The 11,245-nt window shown below is 41.0% G+C and overlaps 2 protein-coding genes across 2 annotated transcripts; one reads left to right on the forward strand and one right to left on the reverse strand.

Moving 5' to 3' along the window:
- Positions 1-3,153: 3,153 nt before the first annotated feature.
- Positions 3,154-3,534, forward strand: LOC148562980 (uncharacterized). The gene has a single exon (XM_088490061.1). The coding sequence runs from the start codon at positions 3,154-3,156 to the stop codon at positions 3,532-3,534; it is 381 nt and encodes a 126-aa protein (XP_088346187.1).
- Positions 3,535-4,557: 1,023 nt separating this feature from the next.
- On the reverse strand, positions 4,558-10,255 carry LOC107647580 (uncharacterized). The gene is made up of 4 exons (XM_016351648.1): positions 10,153-10,255; positions 9,836-10,079; positions 5,340-6,003; positions 4,558-5,283 (listed from the first exon to the last, which is right to left on the reverse strand). The coding sequence occupies exons 1-4, from the start codon at positions 10,253-10,255 to the stop codon at positions 4,558-4,560; spliced, it is 1,737 nt and encodes a 578-aa protein (XP_016207134.1).
- Between the last annotated feature and the right edge of the window lie 990 nt (positions 10,256-11,245).

An 11,245-nucleotide genomic window follows, 5' to 3' on the forward strand; every position in this document is an offset into this window, starting at 1 on the left:
TGTGAATGTCAGGGACTTAAAAGTATTTTTCAATGGTCAGGGACGAAAATGTCCGCAAAACAAAAAGTCAGGGACCTATTTGTCCTTTTCTCTAATTCAAATAATTTAAATACAGCGAATAATAAATTAATTAATATTTTATAATTTTAATTGAGCATAAAAAAGTTAATTAAAATATAATTTTGAGCTAATAATTATATTATTTAATGTATTATGCTATTTTCTTTTTGGGCAATTTACCTATATAAAATAAATGCTGAAAACCTTTACCTGATTACAACAATTGAAAACTTGCTTCATGAATGTCTTGTTTCACTTTTTATATAAACCGTGGGAGCCAACCACGGTTTTCAAACTACACATAAATCGTTGCTGGCAGCAAAGGATTACATGCAATTGGTGCTCAACGTAAACTGTGGGAGGCAGCCACGGTTTACCCTTGGGGAATGCAACACATAAACCATGGGAGGCAGCCACGGTTTACGAAGAAGATGGTGTGTGCATAAAACCTTGGAGGCAGTCACGGTTTATTCATGAGCAAGTATAAATATAGAAGCCGTTGCTGGTAAGGGCGGATCACTTTTGAGGGTTGAAAAGTTTGTGAGGTTGGTCGTGTGAGAGAGAATCCTGAGAGCTTTGTGGTTTAGGGGGCCGGGTTGAGGTTTTGAACCAGTTGAGCGGTGGACCGATGGAAGACGAATCTCGTATGTACCGGTTAAATGGTGTTACGCATGTGGCCGGATATATCGACCAAGAGGTTAGTTAAATAACTTTATTATTTATTATTCTTATTATTATTATTGTTAATGCTAGTATTGTTATTATCATTATTAATATTATTATAAATATTATTATTAATATTTTAATTGTGAATTTTTAATTTGATTATTTTTATAATTATTATTATTATTACTATTACTAGTAATGTGACTTGTTAGTATTATCGATGTTATTATTATCGTTATTATTATTATCGTTAATGTTATTATGGTTATTATTGCGAGTTGTTAGTATTATTAGTGTTGTTGTTGTTACTTTTGTGATTCCTGTTGGTATTGTTAGAACTATTGTCATCGCTAGAGTACATAGAAAACTAATGTTTGTGTATAATAATTTTTTTAAAATTATATTAGATGTTGTTAGTATTGGTCGTATGTTGAGGATTTTCTTATGCATATTTTTGCAGTCTACCAGGGTTATTAGCGGTGTCAGAAGACAACAGAATATGCCTTTACACGACCGGATTATACCATATTTGGAGACCGCGGGCTTGTATCACTTGGCTAGGCTGAACAGTCAGTGATTTTGGGTTGATGAGCCTCTACTTAGCGCATTCATTGAGAGGTGGCGTCCTGAGACCCACACCTTTCATATGCCATTTGGGAAGTGCACTATCACTTTGCAAGACGTGGCCTATCAGCTGGGTTTGCCGATCGATGGGGAGTCCGTGAGTGGGTGTCTGGCTGATTTTGAGAATCTGATGGAAAACGGAAGATCGGCATGGGTGTGGGAGCCTTATTCTTCTCCCGAGGTGGCTGCTGTTGTTCATCCGGAGATACTAGTGGACAAGCACCGTAGGCTATGGACGGCGGTCACTAGCCTGATATATTTTGCCGCGATTGAGTGGCACCAGGTGGATAGGGTGATGCCGCAGTTCGGCGGAGTTCAGCATCTCCCTCAGTTTTCTCTGAACATAGATTGGCTCCATGCAAAGGATGGAAGGGGTGGAGACCGATGGTTCCCCAGATATTATCAGGAGTGGCATCAGCATTGGGAGGACCGTTTTGATTCAGTCATACTGGTTGACCGAGTAGCTGACCCCGGTCCGTCAGCTGAGTACTTGGACTGGTGGTGCCGTGTGGCCCACAGTTCCTATCCCAGAGGTTGCATTTCAGGATCCTAGGCCGATTTTGCTGACGGAGGAGGCTCGTCACAGAGGATCGTCACAGGCACCTCCCAGGGTGCAGGTTATCGACAGACCGGATAATAGGCGAGTGGATCAGCGTCGGCGTATAAGCACACGTACCACCGATCGAGATTGGCGATGGCTTGACGACCGTTTGGATGAAGACCTAGCTGCTCCTGATGATGGAGGTGTTGTGGATTATCGTGTTCCTCGACGTAGAGCCAGACGACAGGGTGGGCAGGATGGTAGTGGACGGGCTCGGGGTAGAGTCCCATCCGCTGAGGATGACGGTGCTCAGCACACTGTTAGTGAGGATGTTGGTGGTGTGGCGACCGGGATGGATCAGCCCACCTACGATGTGGGAGGGTCCTCTCAGCAGTTCGGAATAGGGATGTCAATGGGGCAGGGCGGGGGCGGGGGATGCCTCCATGCTCCCCATCCCCGCCTCCATTCCCCGTCGTGGGGGAATATTGCTCCCCATCCCCATTCCCCACGGAGCCCCATTCCCCGCGGGGACCCCATTCCCCATCTACATAATAGTTCTAATTAATTATTAATTTCTATATGAATAGAGCTACAAGTATCTATCTTATACAAAAACTGCAAGATTTTATACAAAAAGTCTAAATAACACGATGGTGACTTCTTTCGAAATAACGCAATGGGGAACGCAACGACGAGCCAAAGGAAAAAGCAGTGGACGAGGTAGGAGATACGGCAATAGAGAGGAGAATAGACACGACGGCAGAGTTACGAAAAGGAACGCCGCAAATAGAAATTACGACGCGGTAAGGTTGATGGCACGGTGAGGTGTGACGATGCGATGAGAAGGGTGATGAGGGAGTGACTGCAGAGAGGTTGGATGGAATATGGACAGCCTTAAGGATCTATGAATTGAAGAGGAGTTATGCAAATAAAGATTAGGAGTTTTGTGTTTCTATATATATGTGTGTGTGAGAAATGACTAAAAAACATGTATGAGAAATAAACTATTAAGGATAATTCAAGAAATTTATAAATTTCGGGGAATAGCGGGGACGGGGCAGGGATCCCCGCTCGGGTCCCCGTGCCTGCTTCGGGGGAATTTTGTCCCTCATCCCCATCCCCGCGGAGAAAATTCCCCACAATCGGATTCCCATTTGGGGCAGTCCCCGCAGGGATCCCCGCGTCTCGGGGAATTTTGCCATCCCTAGTTCAGAAGTGTCGACGCACAGGCATTCGCTGACTTTACTACCGCGGCCGTCGGCATGGATATCGATGATCCTGTTAGTCAGTCAGAGTTCTTTAGAGATATAGCAGACATGCTGAGGGACGATGATGCCACCCATTATAGGCCCCATATGCCTGAGGTTCATTCCCAGTTTGCCGAGTACCAGCCACCGAGTCACGATGTTCAGCATCAGGTGCCGGTTGACCTGAACGAGCCTGCAGCCTCTCCATCTGACCCATGGTTCGCGTTAGGAGGGACCCCAGCATCAGCATTCAGCGCCGTTCTCCCACAGCCATCCGCACCAGTGGCGGACCAGAGACCGAGGAGGGTGAGGCGTCCTCCTTTGTGTGGCACCGGAGGTCACCTGCTTGGTCAGTTCGATGATGATGACAGTGACACCATCGAGGATGCTGATTAGTTATGTGTTCTTTTGTTCCTAGGATTGGGACTATGTTAGCTTATGTTCTTAGCATCATGTTTATGTTTTTATGTTCCAGACGGCTGTTGCATATTATTTGCTATGTTTGTGATATTTATGTATCTTGTATGATCTACAGCTACGAAATAGCTTGTCACAAGTATTACGCGCATTGATAATGATATCAAAGTAATTCAATTAAACATTTAAAATAAAAGGACTTAAACAGACGAACTTAGTACACTGAACAAAGGAACGGCATTCATTGACTCAATCAACCTTACATTACTCAAATTAAGACCTCCTAATACAACTTACAGGACAACAACGACACCATAAAAGCCATAACATCTAAGCTTCACCTCCAGCAGTATGTCTGTGCCGGTCACAGTTCCTCCGCGTATGCCCAGGCTGACGGCAGAGGCCACAGCGCTTTGGCTGGTTCTCAGCAGATTGATCCATGTTACCGCGGATCCTGGTTGCCTTCGAACGACCTTCTCTTGCACGCCTCATTTTGGGATCAGGTATGACAGTTGGTCCACCATAGGGGGGCCATAGACCTTCTGGGATATGCGGAACAAACCCGTGCTTGTAAACATTGAACACCTCAACCATACGATACACCTCGTGAACATATGACGCCCAATTCAAGCACGAGTAGGCGCAACATGCAATGGCGTGACAACATGGATAATGGAGCGCCTGAAAGTGGCCACAATCGCATGTGTGATCCTTAAGGAAAACTCGATAGCTACCTAACGAGAAATTTCCAGTCGGTGTCGTCTCGGCCACCGTGTACTCCGACTTGTGCCTGTCGTATAACGTCACGGTGAAGCACCTTGAGTCTCATATGTTCCTCTCAATAGCCTTCACCAACGCCTGACAAAATTCAATAGCACGTGGAGGCAGCCAACCATTCTCGGGATTCTCAAGAGCAGCCTTGATGCCATTATGCCTATCAGAGATAACAAGGATACCCTCTTGTAGTGTCACATGCGTTCGTAGGTTGGACAAGAAGAATGATCACGACTCCGCATTTTCTCCCTCCACAAGGGCAAAGGCAATCGGGAGGATTTTCAAGTTCCCATCCTGCGCAATCGCCAATAGTAATGTGCCTCCATACTTGCCATACAAGTGGGTACCGTCAATACTCACAAGCGGCTTGCAATGCCGGAAGGCCTCGATGCAGGGTGGAAATGTCCAGAAAAGACGATGAAAGTACACCGTAGACTCATCGACCTGATCCCCAACTCGAACAGGAGAGGTCTTCAACACAGTCACAGTCCCGGCCATGGTCAACTGTACCCCTAGCATCCAACGTGGCAACTCGGCATACGACTCTTCCCAGTCTCCATATATTTGTGCGACTGCCTTCTGTTTTGTCATCCAAACCTTCTTGTAACTAGGCCTGAACCCATAATCAGCTTCTGTTGCTTGTTGCAAGACCTTTATCGTAACTACAGCATCTGCCCTAACCAACAGAAAAATCCTCGCACAGATGACGTGGTAATCAAGCTGACGGTGATCACTGGAAATAGAGGTGGCCAAGCAAGTGTGGGGACCATTGTACCTCCTAACCTCCCAAGTGCTCTTTCGTGTACGAAGCGATATGCAAATCAACCAAGTACAACCCTTGCCGAACTCCTTGCATTTTCCATGATACTTCAGATGATCCAATTTCAAAACTCGGTACTCAACACCATGACGGATGCTATAGTCCTTCACACTCAGAACAGCCTCATCTTTATTCTGGAACGATTGTCCAACCTGAAATTCTGTAGAAGAACCCCCAACTGTGCACCTACGTCCGCCTGTTGACCCAAAGCCTCCAAGTTTAGAGTGGAGAAGTGTGGAGGGTACTGCTGTGTGCCAGAACTTGAAGGCCTGTGTTGTGCATGTGGATTAGCACCTGTGTCATCATCACTGTCCCTAATGATATCTACAGGTTTCTGGTCAGAGTCGTCATCCCGCATTGCATTCTCTACTCGATCAGGTTCCCAAAAGCCTTGATCTTCATGAATTATGCCACCACCTGTATCCGCCTCAAATGCCTGCTGCCAAACCCCAGGATTCTCCAATAGTACAGAACCAACTGCATCCGTTCGTCCTAAATCAGCCGCGAAGGAAGGGGATGTGATCTGCGGAACAGACGGCCGGGCCGCAGGCATCGAACTAGACGCACTGCCCGCGGCAGTCGAGCTATGAACTGGAGCTGATGCCCCAGAACTATCGACACCAACCTCCAACTTCGCGAACAACTCGTGTATTCTGACCTCCAGAAAACTCCTAACACAATGAAACAGAACCCTAATATCTTCATCAGCCGCTAGCACAAACATATCATACTTAACACCGGTCGAGACCACTGCGATGGGAATCTTGTAGAATAGCTTCTTCACCCACTTGCTTCCAAATACCCCAAACTTCTGCAAGATGCTGTTCTTCACATCTGACAAGGTGCTTGATGAACTGATGAAAATACTCAATGGTTCTCTATCAGTGAACTTCACACCATATTTTTTGCTTCTTTTGATTTTCCCATAGCAATGCACTAAGACAAGAAAACTCTCTTCCTCACTTGATATTGTGATAATGATCTCTCCTCAGCAGCTTCAATCTCACTCACATATATATAGATTTTCTCTCCTCATAAACCGTGGGAGCTCAGAGTGGTTTATGCCCATTCGAACCCCTTCATAAACCGTTGCTGCTAGCCACGTTTTATGCACATTTGTCCTCATAAACCGTGGCTGCCTCCCACGGTTTATGTGTTGCATTCCCCAAGGATAAACCGTGGCTGCCTCCCACGGTTTATGTGTAGTTTGGAAACCGTAGTTGGCTCCCACGGTTTATATAGAAAGTGAAACAAGACATTCACGAAGCAAGTTTCCAATTGTTGTAATCAGGTAAAGGTTTTCAACATTTATTTTATATAGGTAAATTGCCCTTTCTTTTTCGAATGAAAATATTAATGTTAAATATGAATTATTCGAATGAACATGTTTAGGATATCAAACAAACCATATGGGAATAAAGCTGCCTCAATAAAAGAGGATTTCTAATGAGAAATTCCCTCAAATTCTTATTTAGATCTAGTTGTTATAAAAAAAAATTTATACCATCTTTTGTGTCATAAACATAAATATAAACTAAATGTATTTTTTATAATAGAAAGAAAAAATTTTAGTCTCTATTATAACCCCATATATTTAATTAATTAAAATAAAAATAAATTAATGTAGTTATTAATTTTTTATAATATGTTAAATTATGTTATCTAACATTTGGATTAGAAAAAAAAATAAATTTATTTTTGGATAATATTATTAAAATTTTGAATAAACAATTCATCACAATTTTAATAATGTACGAAACAAATCAAAAATTAAAAATTTAGCTATTAAATTTAATATCTTCATGAGTAATACTAATAGATAAAATATGAAAAATACATATATAAATTATTGAAATGATACAAAATAACAAAAACAATAATTATTAATAACTTTTTTATCTGATTCCATAGTTTTAAACATCTTTTTTTCTTCTTTTTTTTTTCTCTTCGTCTATTGAGAGACATACACACAAAACTTAGTTTGAAAATGAGATTTGTTCCACTATAATTGGCTCATGACGTTATTTCTGACTTTTCAAACTTTTTTTTTTATGCCAACACCGACTTTTACTTTTTAGAGAAAGGAGAATTAGTATAGCCTAAAACTGTTGTGCAATTTTTCGGGTTGGATTCTCTTCTCCTTCTCCCAATTTATCTAGTTTTTCAATAATTTTGCTGAGATTCTACTTCATGGCTTATTCAGCGAAGAGGACTTATCCTCCGACTCACCTCTCTTCGCCTCCCCAAATTTGAATGTGACGACGCATTTCCTACATCGCCTTGGCATTGTCGTCCTCTAATCCAACAAAGGAACGTCCTCCTCCATGACTTGTAACACACTTAGTCAAGCCCAACCCCAAGAATTTTGATTCTACAGTAAATCGTTATATTGGTGTCTCAACGTGATGTTGGTCACTCTCGCACTTGCTTGTGTAGCACACCTCCTTGATTTGATGTGTAAGGTGGCACCTTAGTTGGTATCTATCACCACATACTTCATAATATAAATTGTGAAGTCTCACATCTATTAGAAAGGAGAACGAATGGTATCAGTATCAGTTCTCAAATTGATATGCCAACGGAATGTTGGGCCCCGTTAAAGGAGTGGAATGTGAAGTCCTACATCGATTAAAAAAGGGAACAAAATATGCTTTATAAGGATGTAGAATCTCTCCTTTATAGACACATTTTCTATGGGTGAATGTGAAAAGTTATGCCGTCTTCCTTACCATTAAGAACTGTTTTGGACAAAAAGAATACTCGAAATTATGATTAAACGAGAATACTACATTAAAGACATTAAATGTCTAAGCCATTACCTTATAAGGTACAAATAAAGAAAAAAGGAAAAACAATAAATGACCTGTGAGCATTTATACTAACAAAATTATATGATGAAGTACTGAACTATACCAACTAAGTTATGTGATGAAGTCCTGACCTCTGAAACTCATGTAGTCACTATTAAAGAACATCGAGTAGCTGTTATTTATACCAACAAAGTTACATGATGAAGTACTGACCTCTAAAGGTCGTGTAACAGCTACCCAATCTCCTCAGATAATCAATAAAGTGCAATAAAGCAAGTTTAACCTTGAGAGATAAAGTCAAAGATTTCACTGGAGTATTTTGAGTGGACTTGGACTCTCGAGTTTAAGAGAAGTCAAAACCAGAACGCAAGAAAATTTGGAGAACCTAGTCCAATGTTACTACTCAGGGGTTTCGATCATTGTATGGATATTGATCTTATTGATGAAGTAAGATCAGGAACTAATTTAGCTGAACAAGTATTAAACAAAGGGTTGCAAAGGAATACAACACCAAAATAAGGCCCAAAAACTTTCAACTAGGAGACCTAGTATTAAGAAAGGCTGGATCGGTACCTCAAGAACTCAAGGAAAGTTGGCCCCAATTGAAAAGGACCATTTAGGGTGGGAAAAAAAAACTTCGCGAATGGGGTATACAGGTTAAAGAATTTTGACGGTGCCGAAATCCCAAAAACGTGTAATGTTGTTTATCTCAAAAGGTACTACTCTTAAGAAGTATCGATAAAAGAATAAGGTATACTCTTTTCTTATTAATTTAGATTTTTAACGAGACCCCACTATGTTTTCAATTATAATTCTCATTAAGTTGTATTTGAATTCAGCATTTGGTTTCATAACAATTTCATAATGCTAATTTATTTGAATGCTTTAATGTCATTATTTCGAACATTATTGCATGATTCAAAATACGCCGATATTAGAAAAATGGTACAATAAATTAAAGCGCAATTATAAAGAAGGCAATAAAGTCTATTAGACTTAGTCTAAATAAAGAAACAATCAAAGACAATTAAATTTATAAAATAAACTTACCTCATACCTCATATAGAATGGAAAATTTCAAAATATTAAGCACAAAAAGTGTTTAAATACAAAATACTATGAACGAAAAGTATTATAATCCCAAAGCACTAAATTCAAAACACAAAAAAGTAAAAATAAGAGAGTTCAATAAACTTAAATTTTTTTTACAAAAAGCAAATTAAATAATTTCAACGATTTCCCTATTCTTGAAAGTACCAATCCTCGAAGGGTGGTGTTCTCTTCTTGTAAGGATGCGAGAGAAGTATTAAGACTCTGAATCCGAGTTATAGAGCTTTTAAGCTCATTCTCTCTATTCACATACTCAAATCGGGAATTTAAGATCTCTTCCTTAGCATTTCTGACTTAAGTAGCTGAGCAAAAGAACATCCTCTAAACTCGGGACAGAGTATCTGTGTAACACTCCAACTTTTGACACGTCATGACCAAAAGCCTTTATCGGTTTAATCGTAAATAAAGAATTATTCGTGACGTAGCGTTTAGCTGCTCGCAAGGTCAGTTTCCTTAAAGTTATAATACAAGAAAACACATGGCAACAGAAAATAACATATAAAAACATATATACAAATATGTACATGAGTTAAGTTTAAGGATACGCGTCGTCTATCAAAAGCCGAGTACCACACCAAGTTATATGAACAGACACAAAAGAAGAAGTCAATCCCAACCCTCACATGGGTTTCCTAAAATGGAACCGAACTACTAAGATGTCCTACCCCTCTAAAAACTACAAAAGCGAGGGGAAAGCAACACTAACACCACCAAAAGGGAGAGGGAGATCCGCCATGCCTAACTCTGGAGTGACCCCTGAACTAACTCCTGATAAGCTGCCCAAAACTCCTCGGGATCCTCGTTAGACTCCGAGTCCTCCTCTGGCTCGTCGTTCCAGACAGGATGATCATTCAAAGGATCGGCCTCCAAAGCTGATCTCACGAACTCCAGAAGGTCGTCGAACTCGATAGGCTCCGGTTGAAAGGCGGGAATCGGAAGGTGTTGCGCAAGGCTCGTATCAGTCTCATGTGCAAGAGGCGCATCCGGGAGAAGTAAGTCTCGGCGTGGTCCTACTAAGAGCAAAGAACGGTAATAGGGGGACTGATCTCCGATGGGTGTAACTCGGACAACGTGAATGCATACGGCATGCCAAAGTCAAAAGGGGAACACGGTACAGAAACATGTAACCCGGGCTCGGGTGAAACGTAGATGCGGGTCCACATCGTGCTCCATATGAAGACTCCATCCCGTACCGGGTCCTCAAAGCTCAGGATGATACGAAACTCATAGAACTCCTCTGCCGAACCCATCTGGGGAGGGGAAAAAGAAAGGGAAGAAGGGTGAGAACCTAGAGTTCTCAGCAAGGTAAAAGGGGAACCTAGGGTCCTTGTCTCTAAGTTGTCACGAAACAGAAAAAAAATAACAAACACAGAGATTCAAGGCACAAACATACATATAACAAGTAGATAGCATAGACAAAAAGGAAATAGCAGAAAATAATTCACAAGAAGTACATATGCACAAACAAGATGATGCATGCCTGTTCCTAGTGTAGGCAATGAGCTCATGCGTCGGTTGTCTACCCGCAACCCGACGTTACTTGGAGTGAACCCCGAATATGGTCTCTTTACTGTGTCAATTAGACACCTTGGCATCACGGTTACCCGTGTCAATTAGGCCTCTTTATAATAACAGTTAATGTGTATCACAGTAAGGAACAGTGCTATCAATTAGGCGAACATTCCCGCATTAGCAATCTCAGGCTATCCATTAGGCGGGCACTTTCGCATTAGCAGTTCGGCACAAGGCCCATTCAATATAATTCTCAAATTTTATTTCGTTCCTTGTTTCTCATTCTTATTTCTTCTATTTATCTCTCAATATCATTGTTTTTAACTTAACCCTTCCTATGGCAACTTACATCCCTTTTCATTTCCTAAGCATGTTCAATCTAAAACCTTCTTGTGTTGTAAATACTTATGCACGACCTATTTTTCTTGGTAAGGTAACTCTAGAGATCCTAATCTTCAATTTAAGTTAAGTTTTGCTGAACTTGGATTAGAATTGAATTTTTTTTACAATATTTAGAATTCTGCTACTGTATTTACAAAATTTTAGAAAAATAGACAGCAACAGTATTTTTTATAAATTCCACAATAATTTCAATTCTAATCAGTTACTTCTAAATTTTGATGAGATTAAAGTCAACATTCCCAAGTTTAAAAGTCCACAAGTT

The sequence above is a fragment of the Arachis ipaensis genome, chromosome B6 (genome assembly GCF_059453495.1).
Source record: "Arachis ipaensis isolate K30076 ecotype BB chromosome B6, ASM5945349v1, whole genome shotgun sequence".
Lineage (NCBI taxonomy): Eukaryota > Viridiplantae > Streptophyta > Magnoliopsida > Fabales > Fabaceae > Arachis > Arachis ipaensis.

What these genes read in the sequence shown, in the direction of transcription:
- LOC148562980 (XM_088490061.1), top strand. Translation starts at nt 3,154, where the DNA reads ATGGATATCGATGATCCTGTTAGTCAGTCAGAGTTCTTTAGAGATATA.
- LOC107647580 (XM_016351648.1), bottom strand. Translation starts at nt 10,255, where the DNA reads ATGGAGTCTTCATATGGAGCACGATGTGGACCCGCATCTACGTTTCAC. An exon ending in CCTTTTGACTTTGGCATGCC is followed by an intron (nt 10,080 to 10,152) that starts GTATGCATTCAC and finishes TGCTCTTAGTAG; the next exon opens with GACCACGCCGAGACTTACTT. An exon ending in CTTTGGGTCAACAGGCGGAC is followed by an intron (nt 5,284 to 5,339) that starts GTAGGTGCACAG and finishes CAATCGTTCCAG; the next exon opens with AATAAAGATGAGGCTGTTCT.